The sequence below is a fragment of the Copadichromis virginalis genome, linkage group LG17 (assembly GCF_057382275.1).
Source record: "Copadichromis virginalis isolate Kocher_CV1m ecotype Utaka linkage group LG17, C_Virginalis_male_GT1.1, whole genome shotgun sequence".
In the NCBI taxonomy this organism is placed as follows: domain Eukaryota; kingdom Metazoa; phylum Chordata; class Actinopteri; order Cichliformes; family Cichlidae; genus Copadichromis; species Copadichromis virginalis.
The window spans coordinates 27,774,089-27,793,795 of NC_140634.1; the positions used below are offsets into that span (position 1 = coordinate 27,774,089).

The 19,707-nt window shown below is 39.8% G+C and overlaps 1 protein-coding gene across 5 annotated transcripts; it reads left to right on the plus strand.

Moving 5' to 3' along the window:
- Positions 1-759: 759 nt before the first annotated feature.
- Positions 760-19,685, plus strand: impdh1b (IMP (inosine 5'-monophosphate) dehydrogenase 1b). 5 transcript variants are annotated; one of them, XM_085437847.1, is made up of 16 exons: positions 760-1,154; positions 6,982-7,080; positions 7,261-7,338; positions 10,180-10,228; positions 11,408-11,509; positions 11,632-11,706; positions 13,305-13,511; positions 13,603-13,690; positions 13,780-13,979; positions 15,790-15,880; positions 16,021-16,116; positions 16,432-16,575; positions 16,697-16,841; positions 16,929-17,072; positions 17,154-17,237; positions 17,578-19,685. In XM_085437847.1, exons 1-16 carry the CDS (start codon positions 943-945, stop codon positions 17,597-17,599), a joined length of 1,836 nt encoding a protein of 611 aa, XP_085293973.1. In that variant the 5' UTR covers positions 760-942; the 3' UTR covers positions 17,600-19,685. The 5 variants fall into 5 exon arrangements, with proteins under 5 accessions (XP_085293973.1, XP_085293974.1, XP_085293975.1 ...); XM_085437849.1 differs by lacking the exon at positions 760-1,154 and adding an exon at positions 4,770-5,032; XM_085437850.1 differs by lacking the exon at positions 760-1,154 and adding an exon at positions 4,770-4,937.
- Positions 19,686-19,707: the final 22 nt, after the last annotated feature.

Sequence of the window (19,707 nt, forward strand, 5' to 3'; positions counted from 1 at the left end):
CCACGATCGATTTATTTCCTATCTTATTCATAGCCTTTTTTTTCTTTAGGCCACGAGCAGTTGTGTAAGCATTTCACTGCATATCGTACTGTGTATGACTGTGTATGTGGCAAATAAAATTTGAATTTGATTTGAATATGTTGCTCTCTTTGCAGAGCACGTTCACTCTAGCTGGTCCGACTAATTCTGAAATCCTCTTTGTGAACATGACGTGCTGATAGAAAGCAGGATTAACCCGTGCATAGAGAGCGGGCAAGACATAAAGAGAGCTCCAGGAAGCACTCAGCAGGACAGTGCCACTCACTCACTCAACCTGTATTCAACGCTCAGGGCAATGACTGCTTTATCCCAGACATAAGTACAATATGGGGCTGTTACCGTGCTCTTCCATCATTTTTCCACTGCCCTCCTCTGTCATGACTGAAAACCTCCACTAAGATTTCGAAGACATGAGCACAACAGCCTCACCAAAACAAAGTGCAGTTCCTGGCATTTCCACAGCAACACCCTCTCACTGGGAGAATCTCCAAGGTGACGCCCTCTATTGACACGCCTAGAGGTGGCTGGAGCCTTTTTTGTAAGCAGGTGCATCCTGTTCACAGACAGATGGTGTAGACTGAGAAGGGTTTTTCTGTTATCTCTGTGGGAATACCTATGTGTAGCTTCATAACCTGACTGGAGAGCAGCATCAGGGTAAACAGAGCAGACAAAATGGAATTCAGATTAGATTATCAAGAAACAAATGAAGAATTTGCATTTGGAAGTCACTAACTTTTACGGAACTTGGGTGAAGACATTTATATAAATCGAGGGGTTTAAAGAAAGCAATCTTCTCTGTTTTGGCCTGCATGTTGCTTTCAGCTCTTGGATATCTTCTCTGATATTATTAAGTTGAATTTCAATGCAAGGATCTGTTATTCCAAGTCTGGTCTTGGACAAACAATGGAGGGGTTTGGGCATGAGCACTTTCGAGAAGGAGAGAATGAGAGCCAGCAAGCGGACTATCGAAGATTTGTAGGGGACACTCAGCGCTCATGTAACAATGTTTCATCCCGGGAATTAAAACGTTACGTCCGGCAAAGCTCACACGGTCATGAAACTGCAGCTCAGCGATACAATGCCACACGGATCCAGGCTGGTTTAGGCCCAGAGAGGTAGGTGACTGGGATAGAATATGAAAAAAAAAAAAACACCTTCAGGTATCAAACTAGACAGTATTTTGATTCAAATACAGCTGCAATTTCTCAGCTGCAAGAGAAAATTTATGTCTTGCTGTTAGTTACCACTCTTGGTGATGTACGTTCAGCTCACTCTTACCAGCTGCAGCTTTGCAAGGTTGCTTCATGTAAATAATCTTTGTGTACCTGGAACAATTTACATGTCCACACACACAAATGTGCTTGAGGTTAAATCATGCTTTCAATGTGCTGCATTCTTAGTAGTTTGGAGGCCATGCAGACAACAACACTGAGTTTATGGGCAGGCGCTAATACAATAAAAATGGCTTGTCATAGGTTGTCATGTGCTATTTTTAACCTGGTCCTTCTGCCCCTTGTACCCACCCACACACTCACAACTCTTTGATGCACCATCAAGGCAGGAGTGAGCAGCATGCTGCAGGGAGGATAAACAAGGCTAAAGCAAGCGCTTAGAATAGCTACAGTGCATAAAGGAACCACTGACCCATATCTGCAATGACCCACATTTAATTTGACACACAACACAGAGAAGGAAAAGGATCCCCCCTGAGTCACCTTTGCAAACATATCTAGCAACTCTCGCCTTGGATTAACACAGAACAAAGAAGGACTGTCGATTTAAGGGCATAAAATGTGATTCTGAATATTGTCTGGTGATAATATCAGTCTCAAATATTTTGTGGATCAGAAACAACATCTATACAGTGGTGCTTTAAATTTTGTCAACCCTTTTCTCTAATTCTGCAAAAGTACACTCATCACAAAGGGAATGGTTTTGCAGAAAGTGGCCAAAGACTGTGCCCATCCTTCATGGTTGATATTTCTCAATAACTTATTTTTGTTAGTGTCATTGTCACTGCTGGTAGTAGTACTAGACACCCCTTTAGGCAACACAGGTCCTTCAGGATGGCACATCTATGCGTTCTGTTACAAGAAGGTTTGATTTGTCTCTCAGCACACTCTCAAGAGCGTGAAAGAGATACTGGGAGATGGGCTGTTTCACAAGAAGGGCTGGAAAGGGCCATCTGGTTCTTTGTGTGATCAAGAACAGAAAGAGCACTATCAGAGCTGCACAGTGCTGGGCTGTGAGTACAGGTGCCACTAAAGGACATCAGGACCTTATGGCATGCTTATATATGTCTGTTTCTGACAGTTTGGTCAGAAAAATGTATGAGTAGCTTTCTGGAGGTTCTTGCTTAGTTCCTCTTCAAACAAAGCAGCAGATAGAGTTTAAGCCATTCTGCAGCCCAGTCCAGTTCTCCTTGTGTGATGGCTCAACTCCTTGCAAGGAAAACATTCTTGTGACAATATGTAGAGGCTCCACTTACCACTTCATGCTATTAGTGCTGACAGAGATACGGGTAAAAAGCAAAACTAAAAAAAAACAAAACTCAGGAGGGATAAGCAGAGAGCAATGGTGTGTGGAAATCACCTGCAAAACCACTCTGTTTTGGAGGGTTGTCTTGTTGTTGCCTCTCCAGTGTACCTGCAACATTCACTTGCACCAAAGCAGATGAAATTCACAGTGGTTTATGCTGATCTCCAGAATCTCAACTAACTTTGTGTTATAGTGTGAAATCAATAATGCAAATCTAGAGTAAAGTGTTCTCAGTCAATATGATAATATGGTGTGATGGATCAGAATGGGAAGAGTCCACCATCAGGACAGCACTGAACAACAATAGTGTGCATGAGAGGGCTTCAAAGAGAAAGTAACTGCCCCCTAAAACAAACACCGCAGTTTGCTAAAGATAAAATGGACAAGCCAGATAGCTATCAGAGTAATGCTGTGTGAATGGATGAGCTCTGCATGTTGTCATAGAAGGAACAAAGAATGTAGAGGCATCTGGACTGAATCTCCAACCCGGTGTTCTAAAAAGTCCCCCACTCAGATAAGAAAGAAGGTCATTTTTTGGAACAGGCACGCCAAAATCCCTATCTCGAGTCAACAGAAATGCTTAGGGTGGTACCTAAAGCGAGCTGGTTAAGGCAACACCAAACATCTGGGAGCTGAAGCTATTCTGTACAGAGCTATGGGGAGAAATTCATTTAATTCACGTGCAGACTAATCAACAGTTAGTTGCAAACATTTGGTTGTAGCTATTGTTTCACAAGCAAGTCACGTGTAAGAAATTTTCTTTTAGCGCTCATTAGGCTTTTTTCATCTAGTTTGATGAAGGTTTAGGTCATATTTGCAAAGCAATAAAGACCTTTTAACAAGCTTCACAAAATATGTAAGAAATGCTGTTAGCAAACATGCTGTTATGTTTGGCTGTGAGGTGCATGAATGAACAACTCAGCCTGTTTCCTGAAAGTCTGGAATATATCTAATAATAAACTGGAACATACTTGACGTTGGTGAAGTCATCCATGTGAAAAACCTTTTTTGACTGTGCCAGACCTGGTTTGGGTTATTGTTAAAGAGCCTAATTCTTTCCTTCCAGAGAATACAAGACACCCACCATCATATATATAATTGGATGAAAGTAATGCCATGCAAAACATTTATGCTCCTGGCAATACACTGTCAAATTGTCAAGAAGTGTATGGATGCATACACTGACTGTATGGAGTAGTTTGATGTTCCTTATAATTTCAGTTCAGTATAAGTGGATGTGTACTGAACAGTTTTAGGAACTATTTGGCATCCTTAAAATAGACATCCCTACTTCCGTTGTAGTTGAACTTGCTTGATTTGTTAGAAATCAAAACACCTATAGATATGTTTTCTACTAGTAAGCTGTTTTCTATGTTTACTTTTAATGACTATGTCACATAGAGTAAGGTATTTTTTTCAGTGGTAGAATTTTGCATTCTTAATAAAAAAAATTGTAAGTAAATAACAAAAGATCACAACATTTGTTCAATAAAGGTCCTTTCCTTAAGTCAGCATAGCCAGCCTGAGTTACAGTGTGTTAAAGTATTCAAATGTTCAAATGTTATCATGTGAATGAAATGTGGTTAGTGCTGGCCTTTCATTGCACTTAATCCTGTTAAGAACCTTTGCATGTGACCAAAATTTAAATTCAAGGCAATGTTTCACTAGGTTAAGGATATTAAGCCTTAAAAGTCTCATCTGTATTTCAACCTGATATGATGAAAGAACTGTCTATGGTCACCTGATTTCCACTTTCACTTTGTTAAAGTTCATGCTCACGCACTATGTAGGATCAATCACCATTCAGGCTTCTGCCTTATTCTACCAAGCTTGTATTTACACCAATATCCTATATTTAGTAGTAACACATGAGGATGACTTACACATAGACTATAGTTTGCTAATTACACACAATTAGAGATTTTACCAACAATACAAAAAAGGGGCTATTTTTAAGCGAAAGAAAAACTGCCAGTGTTTAAAGCTGAATATAAAGATTGCCTGGTTATTACTGTGATTTGTCACTATGCTGTGGGCAGGCTGACAAAATGTTAGTGATAAAACTAGTCTGGCTGCACATCCGTGTAGTAAACGTTTCACCTGAGCCCGTGTTGCTACTTTGATTCCAGATATTGTTCCTGATTTCAGGGTCACAGGAAGCACAGGGTTAAACTTGCCTGAAGGGGAGAGGGGATGTGACGCTGCTGCTAATATATAACACCAACACGCACTGTCTGAAGACAGCGATAGGCAATCACTTCTTGACTGGCTTCATCGCTGACGTTTACATCTTGGAGCCACAAAAGACTGCTGTTTTTCTTTTATTTTTTTGGCTAAAAAAATCCAGTTTGTCTTTCGAGGTAACGGGAACAAACTGCTTTCTGTTTTAATTGCTCTCAGTCTACAGCTGGAAAGTTACCTCCTTTTTGGCCAGCGTGGGCATCCGCTCAATGAGGTAGCTAGCTAACCGTAATCTGTAAAAGATGTTGAGTTTACCATAGCAGAAAAGATGCGTAGTTTAAATTGCTTTCGCTTACCGGTTTTAAAGATATAAGAAGCTTGTTTTAGAGTGTCGGGAGCCTTGTTTTTTTTCTCCCACAAGCGAAGCTAAAATAAGAGAATAGCTAATGCTAAATGCTAATGGTTTCTCCCACATGTCTGCACGTATAGTTCAGCATATAACCAGGATGCAGTGCGTGAAAACTTTGGGATGTGTGTTTTTGTTTTTATAAAATAACTGTTTTATTGTGAGCAGGATGTTTATTTTATTCGTGCAGGCATTACTCTTAAGGGGGCAATATGAATATTCACGAGAGTATCTAAAACTGAATCTGACGCTATTGGGGAAAACATTATTTGTGTTAAACATTAACGACTGATTGACTTGGCCAGCTTATCAGTTAATTTATTACTTATAATTACTGCTTAGTGTTTAGTACAAGTACAAGGTGGTTGTTAAAACACTCGTGGTGATAAGGCTTTCAGTCCTACGTATACTGGTAATGGTTTACTATTACTTTAGGTTAATAGCTTGACTCGACAGACTGACTTCATTGAGTGATTATGTATTTTTGAACAGCTAAATTATAACGGTGTTACTCACATAATTTTAATATTATTAGACGCAATGAACTTGGTTCAAGTAGAAGTAAACAAACTAAACTTTACGTTTCTGGAAATGCTAGATAAGGTCTTGCAACCTTTATGCAACCACATGCTTTAGGAAAATGCAACATATGCCACTGAACGCAGCACCAAACTCGCTCAAAAAGTCTTCTGAAATATCACCGATCGCCTGATATACCAGAGGGTTTATTCAATATAGAAATGGACCAAAATATTTACCAAGTATTAGAATGCGTTTTTTTCCCGACGTGGTTTAAATACTCAAACGCCAACCTTGGGAGCAAGGTTCACCTGTTAGCTAACGTTTGCTAAGCCTAAATGAGTAGTGATTTGAAACCCAAGGTAATTCATAAGCATGTGAGCTAAGTGTTGCTAAAATGTAATAATCCGTTATAGCTTCTGGAAAATGAGCGATGTGGAGGGTCCTCGATAGCATGGATAAGGTTACACGGATGATGCATAGTCGCATCTCTGTATAAACAAAGGCAGGTCTGACTGCCATGTTTTTGCTAACTCCCGGCGTGCAGCGCAAGCAGCTAATGTTTGCTAGCTGATAATGCAATGTGGGTCACTAGGGGAGTAAACGTTATCGTGCAAGTGTAGATGACACGGCGTTTTGAGGTTACCGTGTTCTTCTGACATTTAATCCAAATCTTTTAACTCTACTGTTTTGCATTTCATTCCTTGAAAATCGAAAGCATGCATGATTGGCTAATATGGAATGGTGCAGTTATATGTTAGTGGGTCACCCGGCCATGGTTTCCTTCACACGCGATGGTGTGGAGAGTAGTGCACCGTTATCTGCCTCGTGTGCGGTTTGTTTGGCATTAGATTAGTTATTAAATAATAACGTGTTTAATGTTTTTATTACACATCTCCCTTCAGCAGAGACTCGATTTTTATTTTAGTTTAGTGAGTTGTGGCTAAGCTGTGGTATTTACCCGTAGAAGTGTTGTGGGTTTCCGAGTGTCCCCTGTTTTGGGTTTAAAAGGTGATCTCATCTTAAGTACCACCAGCAAGGTTGCAAGTTTAGTACAGGATTATTTATGGGGGAAGCACCTGTCACGCAGGCGCACTGACCCCAGGCTGGCTGGGGATGTTGATGTTGCCATGGTTATACCTTCCTGTGAGAAGGTCACCCACCAAAGCTCTGCCTGCACAGTGGCTGTGCAGTCTTCCTGCAGAGCGTCATTACACTGTCTGTAGATGAACATCCTAATGTTGAGTGTTGGCGTTAAAACAGCTGATTGAAGTGGCTTTGTTTTGGTCATTTGACAGCATGGCAGATTACCTAATAAGTGGTGGCACAGGCTACATTCCCGATGATGGGCTCTCGGCACAGCAGCTCTTCTCCACTGGAGGTGGTCTAACATACAAGTAAGTTTCCCTTCATTGCAAAGTTTTTGTTTCGTTTGTTTTTCTTGAAAATGTTTTCATTAATTTCAAAGTAAGGTTTCCTCATTTAAAAAAAGGAAAAAAAACCAACCTTTTTGCGAAGTTGTGGGTGGAGTGTAAGCACCAGTGCTTTGTAATGGCCAACACGTTTTGAACCGGCAGATCTGACCAACAGTGTGTTGTCTCCGATGGTCAAACGGCTGAAGAGCTATGCTCTAAAGGAGATGGGTTGACTTACAAGTGAGTAAAAGAAAAAAAACAGTCACCTTCAAACTGAAAATCCTTGATCTATCTAAATAGTGAATTCATAGAGGAGAAGCAAATAATTGTTCTTCTACAGCAACTTTATTTTGACTGCAACAAACTATATCAAAAATCCCATGAACCGCGGCGCATGAAGGCAGATGGTAGATATAAGGCTTTGTGAAATTCTTAACTTGATTTGGGTCATGGGAATGAAAATTGCTTTCACGGGACATCGCTGTTTTATTAACTTCAACTAATCATCAAAGTATGTGACCTCTCCTGTAAATGCAGAAAGCATGATGGAGCAGCTTGTGCTCTTTAGCATGAATACTTTTGATAAAAGCACTCATTTCTGACCTCTTGCAATTCTTGCACTCCTCTGCTTGACATTCTGATGACATGCTGTATAGACACGCACATGCTGGATTTTGTGTAGACTTATTTTCCTTCATTAACTCTTGTAAATAGCCTTTTATTTTCATAACCATAAATGAACAAAGCAAGCTAAGTTGTAGTGGTTGTTTGGCACTAAACAACCAATTTAATCTTGCCTGCATTCATAAGTTCCCTATAGTGCATCACGTGTGGAGGGAAAGGTTGCAAACGTGACTGCCTGAATTGATATCATGTGACTTTCAGGGGTAATTGATAAGAATGAAATTCAGATCAGTTTCTCGACCTCCTAATTAACGCAATGCAGATAGCTGACTCAGCATATATAGTCCACCTAAAAATTATTTTTTTATTTTTTTTATTATATGAATGAAAAAAATATTTGATTACAAACTTTTTTTTTTCTTGGAGGAAATAGTCAAACAGGGAAACTGATACACAGTTGCAGGAAGATAGAATCAGATTTCTGTGAGTGGCAGCTTCCTGCTATACCAGATGCAGCAACCTTGTTCTGAATGCGACGTGTCAACATTTTGCTCCAATCAAGTCTACTTTCACACCTTTTCTTCCTGTAATGGCCCTCAAAGTATCAGTGCACGACTGCCTGTATACCGACTGTCTGTTCAAGGCAGTGTTAAGAGCACACAAATGAGTTTTAGATGCCGACACTGTTCAGTACATCTACAGGTTCCTTCCTGTACATGTCTCTGTTCTAATGCAGCTTTCTGACACAAACAGGGTATTTACTGTGGTTGCATATGAGGTCACTGCCATCCACACAAAGCTACAGGCTTTAATTAACCCGTTTAATTCAAGCTATATAAATAAATGTGTGAACTTTTGAGACTTGGAGCCGAGTGTACACTTTCAAAATCATTTTAAATGTTAAAGCTGGTAAGGAGAACTTGCATGGCAGCATTCTCCTAGAACCTGATAATGGAGTGGGGTCACACTTAGCCAAAGTTACCTCAGGCTAAGGATGGAATATTTTAAGCATGACATTATGATCTTTAGGTAGTAATGAAATGTTTCTTTGATAGTCAGTTTTAATAAAGGGAGGTGACTCTGATACAGAGATCTAACCTGTACCAATTAACTTTAATAATAGGATTGTAGGGTGTGGGCACATAGTGCTGTACAAACCTTGATACCTTCAGAGCTTCGTTTCTGTGCTTTGTCTTTCAAAATCAGTGTCAGTTTTACCCTCAACCAAGCTCTGAAATCTAACTAAAACCAAAATAATATTAATAATAATAATACAGTGCAGCTAAAACCTGTGATAATACACACAACTATACAACTTCAGTGCCAGGGAAAAAGCTGACAGGTGAAGGCCTGTTGTGGCCTTTGGTTTTACTTTGAAACCATTAGCATGGTAGATTTGTCTACATTTAACATTCAAATGCAACCTGTGCGATATGGCCGAGCCAGTGTTTTCTTTAGGAGTCAAAGCCAACACGGCAATCAGGTTACTGCTGACTTGGGGTCAGCAGTAAGCAGACAGTATAGTCTGTGTGCTGCAGCTGCGGTTTGTGGCTTCTGCTAAATGACAGCAGATGTTCCCTGGACATTTTGCTTGTCCCGTTTTGTGCTTTAAAGTGAGGGTAGGCAAAGCCTTCTACCAGATTTCTCTACTCCTGTTCTCAGTTAGACCCGCTTTATGTTTGTGTACTGTTACCTCATAGTTTCCTCCAACATTCACTAGATGTATAAAGCTTCACTTATTCCTCCTTATTTCCATTTGTCCCCTGCTTCCCCCCCCCCCCCCCCCCTCTCTCTCTCTTACATAAACATCTCAAAAAACCCACAAAATACATATAGACTCGAGCTGAAAAATAAACACATCATTCCCACGTCTGGCGCTCGCTGCTTCACTCATCTTTCTGCCTCTTATTGTGTTTATACAGGCCAGGAGCTGAAAAGAGGTCAACTGTAGCTTTTTACCAAGTAGAGGGCGCACCCAGCTGCACTTAGTGTCTGTACTCAGCCGCAATGCCATTTTGTAATTTTCTGGGAACCACGATGTGGTGCAAGAGCGTCCAAAAATGGGTTGTTGTCCTTGGTTAAAATATTACACAGAAGGAGAGGAGTGACTCTGTAGGAAAGTGACTTAAAAAAATTATTACAAGGCCTTGATTACAATCAGAAGTCTATTCACATTCTTTGATAATCTAAATAGTTCTGTTATCACTACAGATCAAAAACTGTAGTACTTTTATTAGTTTGTTCAGTACACCCCATTTGCTTTGAGATACTCCTCAAAGTTGTGAAATCCTTTAATTCATCTGGTTTTCTTAGGGATGCCATTACAAGCTTTCACTGAAACATATAGAACACCATCTCCTGGAATATTTCTGAGGTGTTGTTGGAGTTTTAGACCTCACAATACTGCTAAACTGCTGCTATTAGCCCCTTACTTTGCACTTTGCTTATGTCTTTCAGCGATTTCCTGATTTTACCTGGCTTCATCGACTTTACCTCTGACGAAGTGGTGAGTAGCGTACACATGTGAACAAGGAATCTGAGTCATATTTTTGCCCTTTTAAAACAGTCTGCATCTTTTGGTCTCTTTCTGCTTTGCTATTTTTTTTTTTTTTTTTTTTTTTTCCCCCCCCAATGTGGTCACCCACTGGCTGCTCCCTCACCCTTGTGGTCACATTTGTGTCCGGTTAGTTACTCATCTTGCAGCAGGCAAAAGGGGGGTTAATCTCAGGGCTTTACGGGAAATCCCTCTCCTCTGCTTCGTCTATCTGAAGGTTTAATTTAGTTTTAATCTCTTTCTGTTTCCTTACGAGTTAGAGTGCTTTCTTTACTATGGGACATATTTGCCTGGCTGCCATATTATGTTCTAGTTGTTTTCTCCACAGTCTTGGTCTGCCCTAGTTTTTCTCAGGATAGTGAACCTATTCATGCTTAAATAACACAAATGCTTGCACAACCTTGAATAGTGAATAAGTCTAAATACTTTGAGGCATAGAAGCATGAAGTAGTGCTGTGTGTTGAGGGTGGTGGTGTTTTGGGACATTGTTTGCAGTCATGGTCTTCCTCACATTCTTTAATACCTCACAGTAGAATTTAGCAGGTTGGTGCAGTTGTGTGCTCTGGCAAAGTGGCGTTAGGCATTTTCTCTGGCCTTCACCATAAACCTCTAAAGAAAACGCTGCAAGCACCCACTATAGTTTATGTCTACATCAGATACTGTTGAGCCACTTCCCTGGTTTCCCATGTTAGTGGAATGTTATTATTTTCACTCTGCCAGTGGATTGAAACGAAATGTGCTGGTTGTTTTGGGAATCGGCGATAAGTAAAAGTAAACCTGGTCGTTGGACACTGTAGTGTGGCTCATCCCTATTTTTTTCCAGACAGTGTCATGTTTCTTTCCCTGGTAGGAACAACAGTTGCAGTATGTTACGTCAGTGTCTTTTAATTTGGAGGCATTTCATATCTAATATGAACTAAATCTAAAGCTTAAAATATTTTTTTTAAGCTTAAAATTGGCTCCATTGTTTTCCCGTTTTTATAAAAGTTTGCTTGTATTAACCTTGTTGTGTCCTTCTGGTGTCTGATCTGAAGGATATTTACAGTGAAGTCCTTCATGGCTATCTAGTTCATTCTGCCCCCTGGTGGACCACATGCAAAATATTCAATCCCCTATTTTTTTGTCTTTCAGGACCTGACATCAGCACTGACTAGGAAGATTACATTGAAAACCCCTCTCATTTCCTCCCCCATGGACACTGTGACAGAGTCGGCCATGGCAATAGCTATGGCGGTAAGAAACTAGCATCTTAAGGACACAGTTTTTTATTTTTTTATTTTTTCTGTAACTGTTTAATCAAAAAGCACACATCTCATTCTTTCTTTCTTTCTTTTTTCTTTTAAAAAATTTGGTAGCTAATGGGAGGCATTGGCATTATTCACCACAACTGCACACCAGAATTCCAAGCCAACGAGGTCCGCAAGGTCAAGGTAAACTGTGACTGCATACAAATATTTATACACATTAAAGGGTGCTAACTAGAGCAGGGCAATATGGCCAAAAATATTTATCACTATATATATATATATATATATATATATATATATATATATATATATATATATATATATATATATATATATATATATATATATATATATATATATATTAGAAAATTTGCGATAACGATATAACTGACGCGAGACAAAATACAACTCCACAACTTCACTAGCGCAAAAAAAACTCGATCCATTTATTTTCACTTAAACAAGCAGCTGTTTTTTTTTTTTTATTTTTTTTATGTGCATTAAAGCTATATAAAAATTATCCACTGAAGTTAAAAAGAGGTGCTTTGCAACATTAAACTGCAGTGTGCCAAATATAAAGTCAAATACGTATTTTTCGGACCATAAGGTGCACGGGATTATAAGGCACATTAAGCGAAACAAAGCAGTCGGATAAATCAAACTTTATTCAACTCATACTTCTTGCTTCCTCCACTTCTGTACCATTGATTCATTAATGCTGTATTCTATCACAGCTGCTCTATTCCTGTGTTGTTGCAGTATATTAATGACTATTAGTTTCCTGTCTTCATTTATTTTACAAGTGATAGCAGAGCTGTACGTTTGAATGTTTTCAGAAATCTCTGTCAGAACATGCTATATCATGCTTAGGTAACTAGCAAAACTAGCGAGCTAACTTCCGCTAACGTCCTGCTAACTTCTAACTCCGTTAAGTGTAATAAATTCTGTTCTCATGGATGCCTGGATGTTAAACTTAATAGACATTCATACACCTGGTAAAGCAGCAATGCTGATAGTTTTATTAAAGATGAAAGAATTTAGACCGTTTTTAACTCTCAGTGATGCTGCAGTGTTCGTTTGACTTTGGGACCTGAATCGGACTGAGTTTAGGACCCAGATTACTCCCAGATTTACGAGCGCCTTAGTCCGACAAATAATAAAGACGGCTGCTTGCATGTTCTACAACAAAATGTGCTTTGTTGTGTATCTGACGGACAAACGCCAAACCAGTTCCACATCACTGAAGTGGCACCACTTTTACAAACTAATTCTGGTTCATCCGTTTCACTCAACAATCCGCTTTCTCCTTTCTCATTCTCCATTACCGCCATGCTTTTTCAGCCATGTGCGTATGAAAACAAAGGCACTGCGCATGCGCGCGTTACCCATAATATATCGCGATATTTTAATTTCTTATCGTTGCCTAACATTGTACCGGTATTACTGTGAACGGTATAATATGGCCCAGCCCTAGTGCTAACCTTTACCTCAACCAACATAATTCAGCTGTTGTGTGATTCATGCTCTTGACTTTTCTTGTTATGGTGTCCCATCTTGTCCCTATATAGGCTATGGTAATGGCGTCACATGTGTGTTATATTTATGTGTGTGTGTGTGTGTGTGTGTGTGTGTTACTTACTGTTTTTCTGCTGCTTCTGCTCACGATTTTTTTTTTTTTTTTTTTTTTTTTTTGTGTAGTGTGTTTTGGCTTTTGCTGTTTTTTTTGCCACATTACCGATGTACAGTGGAAAATAATTGTTTTGGTTTCTGTTGGCTTCCAGAGGTTCGAACAGGGTTTTATTACAGACCCAGTTGTTATGAGTCCACGCCACACAGTCGGGGATGTGTTTGAGGCCAAAGTTAGACATGGTTTCTCTGGTATTCCTGTCACAGAGACAGGAAAAATGGGCAGCAAACTGGTGGGTATTGTCACCTCCAGAGATATCGACTTCCTCTCTGAGAAAGACCGTGGCAAGCCTTTGGAGGAGGTGTGTGTTCTTGTTGCTTTTAAGAAACTCTGTCATTTATAAAAACTTGGCTTTACCCGATTATTTTTACACTGACCCCGTCTTCTCTCAGGCTATGACTAAGAGGGAGGAGTTGGTAGTGGCTCCTGCTGGTGTTACACTAAAAGAAGCCAATGATATTCTGCAGCGCAGCAAAAAAGGTGAATTTAAAGAAAAAGTATTTGTGTAATAGATGTTGGACTTCTTTTTGGTTATTGTATTTTAATAGCCCGACTTTCTGTGTAACCAGGCAAGCTTCCCATTGTAAATGATAACGATGAACTGGTGGCCATTATTGCCAGAACGGATCTAAAGAAGAACCGGGAGTACCCCCTCGCCTCCAAAGACTCACGCAAACAGCTTCTCTGTGGTGCTGCTATCGGAACCAGGGAGGACGACAAATACAGACTGGACCTGCTGGTGCAAGCTGGAGTTGATGTCGTTGTACTGGTTGGTGCTTTTTAAAAAGTTAGATTGTGGTCGGTGCTTTAATAATGATCGGTCACATCACAGATACTTGGATGTATTGTAGAGAAGATAAATCTTTATTGTCATTACACAGTCATAAAAACTGTCCCCCATCGGCACTACTTAGAAGATTCATTTCAAATTTTAGAGCAGCTTGTAGCTAAATGGCAGCCACTGTCAGTCACATGGCTAATTTCTATAATTTTCTCATTAAGAAATATTTCAGATTATATTTTAATAGTTTTGGAAATTATTTTAAGGTTTGTTTGTTTTTGTTTTTCTTACATTATTGTATAGCTAAAACATATTTTAGAATTCATAAAAAAACAGTACTATAAACAGCGCAATAAGACATCTAAATAATTAGCCTTGAAAAGAAAAAAAAACTACTGTAGTAAACTTAAAAAAACTGATTTTTAATTGGAGGTACTAACGTTAAGAAAGTATTAAAACAGGGCACTTACATTGAAAGGGATTGAACTGGTCATTGACTGCATTTTAAAACTGACACTACAGAGTGCTACACAGAAATTGAGATGCAATATGAGATTATGGGGTTTTATTTTAACATTGACATCATTTTTAAAATGCTAAGGGGTCTGTCGGTGATTCTAGTGTTAAATGGCGACAGGATGTGAAACCTGTGACATGTTTTGGTTTCACTGAAGAGCCTAGCAGTGTGGCTGTTGTTAATATTGGCCATATAATGGCAGGTCTGAAGCGCCTTGAGGCGACTTTTGTTGTGATTTGGCGCTATATAAATAAAATTGAATTGATTAGATCTCGAAAAAGAGTACAGGCACTATTCATGCATGGTGAGAAACTGTCAGACTCTGTGTAGAACACTCTACTGTAACTAAACACAACTAAATGGAATGGGTACCACCTTGTGGTGCGATTCAGTATTGCAGGTAAATTACAAACTGATGTTATAGCCCAAATCATACTTCCTGTTGCTGTGTTTTGTTTTAAAATTGTAGCTTAGATGTTAATTATTACAGAGTAAAATTCTCAAGGAGATATGTGACTAAGTCCACAAATAAATCCATGGATCCGTGGGGTCCGCCCCCTAGGGGTGCAGAGCCATTGTAATGGGGGGGCGGTAATGAAAAGGGGGGGGGGGGGGGGGACAACAACACTTGGACACTGCTAGCACGGGGCACCTACACAAACGCAAAGCAGGAGATGAAGCATAGCTGAATATGTTTCCAAACCAACTTCATTCTAAGCCAAAGACTAGAAAATATGGTGAAGCATATCTTCCCTTTGGCTTCACCTGCACAAGTGCCAAGGTAGGTCTCCCTTGCATAGTTGGTTTTCCCTTCGTCGGGAGCAGGCGTTGGGCTCTTCAAATCACACAGTATCCCACATTCTTGATTTTTAGTTCACAAACACTTGTTGTAATGACTAACTACTCCTGACATTTTGGAGATGTTAGCTCTTTATTCAGTAAAGTTACAGCGGGATACAAATAACATCAGGCTGATCCTGCCACAATTTGTTCCCCCTGTCTAAATCACGGACAAACAGTATCCCACAGTTGTTTATATTTTTAAACCCATTTTTTTTGAAAAATGTATTGATAGCAATGTTGAATATTATTAAACAGGAAAAAAACAACCACATGTAAAAAAACACACGGCGACGCCATTCAAATGTCTGTTTTGACTTATTAGGTGTTACTGTATTTTATGGTCTAAACTTATTATGTTTAAACCATAAATATTTTTTTATATATATTTTCTTTTTTTTCTTTCTTTTTTTTTTTTTTTTCTTTCTTTTTTTTTTTTAGGACTCCTCGCAAGGCAACTCGGTGTATCAGATCAACATGATAAACTATATTAAGCAGAAGTATCAAGAATTACAAGTGGTGGGAGGAAATGGTGAGTCTGTTGGTGTGGGGAGTGAGTATTATGTGGCTGTCCCTTTATGAAAAGTAACATAAATGACAACAAAATAAACAGATATATTTTTTTTTTGCACACATTTCTTGACAGTTTTCACTTTTCCACCTTTCCTACAGTGGTCACAGCAGCCCAGGCCAAAAATCTGATTGATGCCGGCGTGGATGCTCTGAGAGTCGGCATGGGCTGCGGCTCCATCTGCATCACACAAGAAGGTATTCAGTGTGGAAACCGTGATATGATGATAGAACTTAAGTGTAGTGATAAGTATTTATAAAAAATTATGCAGATCCTTTTTCCGGCAATGAGCTTTGCTAAGATGAAAAGGCCATCAGTTGCTAGTGGAAACTAATACCCTGAGACCACTCCTAGTTGTCATGGTGATTTGCCGAGGCCTCTGTTCTGTGTTGCCATGGGGACCGGTCTCATGTTCAGACTAGGTCATGTTTATACTAAAACAAACAAACGAACAAAAACGGTGTTTTTAAAACAACATGGCAGTCACGTTTGATGTGTTTTCTACTTTCTAGTCATGGCATGTGGACGACCCCAGGGGACCTCTGTGTACAAGGTGGCAGAGTATGCTAGGCGTTTCGGTGTGCCAGTCATCGCTGACGGTGGCATTCAAACTGTGGGCCATGTGGTGAAGGCTTTAGCTCTCGGTGCATCAACTGGTGAGGTTTAAGAGATGGCGACGTGCAGTTTGTTCAAGCTAATATTTCATATAGGTCTTTAGAAATGTCTGATTTCTATACAGTGGAGCGCTCTTTCACAAGAAATTTGCTCTCACTCCAGTTATGATGGGCTCCTTGCTAGCAGCCACAACTGAGGCTCCTGGAGAGTACTTCTTTGCAGACGGTGTGCGACTGAAAAAGTATCGTGGTATGGGCTCCCTGGATGCAATGGAGAAAAGCACAAGCAGTCAGAAACGCTATTTTAGGTATGTGTGAGGTTATTAAAAGCTACAGCTATTGTAATATTGTGAACCACTGGGATGTATATGAATTTGGTGATATGTTGTCCACAGTGAGGGTGACAAAGTGAAAGTAGCCCAGGGTGTGTCGGGCTCAGTCCAGGACAAGGGTTCCATTCACAAGTTTGTACCATACCTGATAGCAGGAATCCAACATGGGTGCCAAGATATTGGGGCAAAGAGTCTTTCCGTCCTTCGGTGAGTTGTGTGTGTGTTTTTTAAGGTTATGAGATGCTTTTATAAGCAGTATGTATGATGGTGCTTGTATGTTTTATACAGTTCCATGATGTACTCTGGAGAGTTGAAGTTTGAGAAGCGCACCTTATCTGCACAGGTGGAGGGTGGTGTTCATGGTCTCCACTCGTAAGTGCAAAAACCCACAAAAGAATGTCTTTTCTTTTAGTCATATTTTAGCTACTTGATATAAACAGTGTAGAGTGTAGACTGTATATAAAAGATGGGCAGCCGTTTCTTAATCTTTCTGGTTTCTAAAGAGCAGCAAACAGAAAAAAATCAGAGTAGAAGTCGATAAGAAACTGCTGCTGCTGCCTGCCTGATGTTACCTCAGAAAAGATGAGTTTCATTTTGTAATATGTGAGCCCACTGAGAGAAATGGAGGGTAAAGCATGATACGCGGTAGCACAGACAGTGCCCATGCATCCTTTCATGAACTAGCTGATTTGGTGTTTCTTTGCCTCCACAGATTTGAGAAGAGGCTTTACTGAACAGGGGTGTGACATGTGGATCACCCAGTGCACAGGACCTTCCCAATCTTACAGTGACCAAATGTTATATCGCTACTTCTGCTAGAACACATGCCGCCAACTACACCCCCTCTGCAGCATCATATTCACTGTTGCTCTTTCTGATCTTACCCGGCTGGTCTAGAGGGAGGGGGGAAAAGAAGGGGGAGGAGGGGCATCGCAGCGAAGTGTGAATTTTCAAACTGACACCTAACTCTCTGAACACCTTGGATTTTGCACTTAAGAAGCAGAGCATCAGGGTCTTTGGAAAAACACACACACCTGTATCACAGCTATACAGCCCGATCCCAGTTATATGTGCGTGTCGATGGCAGTGAGAGAACAAAGTGGTTGAATTAAGAATAGTGTGCTTGAATGTGTGATATAGTTTTGTGTATGTGTGTGTGTGGGGACAGACAAAGTGAAGGTGCGCTATGTTTATTTGTCCTGTTTCTGTTAGTGAGCTGACAACAGTCATTGTGCGCAGGTCCCATCAGCATCCTTTTTTTTGTCTTTATTTCTTAATTTCCCCCTGATGTTTACCTGCGAGTTGCCTCAAACATCCCATTTTGGAACCAGAATAATACACACATGCAAACAACAAGAGAAACACTTCTGCTCTATTTGTGCAGCGTGGCAGTCGATCACGGCAAACATCATTACAGGTATGCGCTGCACGAAGAGTAGCCGCTTATAGTTGAGCATTCATTCACTCGGTGTATCGTGCAGTCAGAAATACACGGCCATGGTAGTCATCTGGTCAAGTTTGTCTCCTCCAGTGTCAACAGTAGATGGAGGTCAGACCTGCAACCTTTTTATCTTCGTGAATATTCATTTACCCCTTAGACATACTGAGCCGAATAACCAGTGTCCCATCTCGATGTGTAGTGTTCATGTGTTGAGCAAGGAGAGGACCAAAATCCGAAGATCAGGTATATTTAAAGGAGAAAAAAAACAATAAAAATGTGTCAATCAAAAATAGTTGAGTTTTTTTGCCCGTACTTTGAATACTTTTAGATATATTAAAAACAACAAAAGCTTTATATTAAACCTGTATAGTCTCGGGGAGGGGGGCTTTGAAATGAGCATGAAGGGTTTTTGATATGCATGTTTTTTTTCACTAAGCCAACCGTGGCTGTATTTATATTCTGCGTTAATTGCATACATACTGCCAAGTGTATTTACACTTCGTTTGACACTTCTTTTATAAGTTAAAAACCAAAATTGGTGCAACAAGTTGCTTCTCACTTGTTTGTTCCTGCTCTTTTCACGTCGTGGCATAGTTTCTCGGAGTCTTAAAGTGTCTTTTCACTGGAGACATGCCTTGAAACGGGGGTGGGTAACAGCTGTAAGACGGCTATGTGAAAATGCATTGAAATGCATAATGTTACAGACCTTCTTGACTCCATTTCTTGCTTTGAAACAGTCTCATTGTTTGTTTTTATCGTTAAGCTTATGTAGGAGTAGGTTTATTTTCTAACATTTTCATACAAAGTTATGTTTTTGTTTTTTGTGGCCCAGAGTGTAAGCAAGAATTGTTTTCCTAACTGGCTAATGTATTACACCCTGCGCAGGGTTCACTTGACTAACATGATCTTGCAGCTGGGCTGAATTGCAAAAAGTACATTAAAATATATGGAGACTTGTATACCTGTAGTTGGAAATGACTGCTGCTTGTTTTCAGTTTCCCCACCTAAAGTTGTAATTCAGGTTTTTAAAACGTCTTAAGTTGTCAAGTACAGAGTCCTGTTGGTCCATCTAAAAAGGCACAAATACAGTTATTTGAAGTAGTTTTTTTTTTTTTTTGCCTTATCAGCCTCACAAGCGTTGCCAAAACACAGCGGTTGCTTATGCAACTTGCAATCTAAATGACAAGATAACTGCAATTTAATTTTTAATTTTTTTTAATTTTAATTTTTTTAGATGGACTAAAAAGACTTTATGTAGTAAATCGTTTAGGGGAATTTGAGGACTGTTGTGTCAGAACATGTTTACAGTAAAACACTCGACAGAGGAACGTTGCTTTTGCTGTTCATCAAAGTAAAAAGAATAAATGAATAAAACCATGTATGGGCTGTTGTCTTTTTGTA

Coding starts and splice junctions, on each gene's coding strand:
- impdh1b (XM_085437847.1), top strand. CDS start 943: ATGGAGGGGTTTGGGCATGAGCACTTTCGAGAAGGAGAGAATGAGAGC. Junction 7,081..7,260: donor GGAGGTGGTCTAACATACAA/GTAAGTTTCCCT, acceptor TTGAACCGGCAG/ATCTGACCAACAGTGTGTTG. Junction 13,980..15,789: donor GAGTTGATGTCGTTGTACTG/GTTGGTGCTTTT, acceptor TTTTTTTTTTAG/GACTCCTCGCAAGGCAACTC.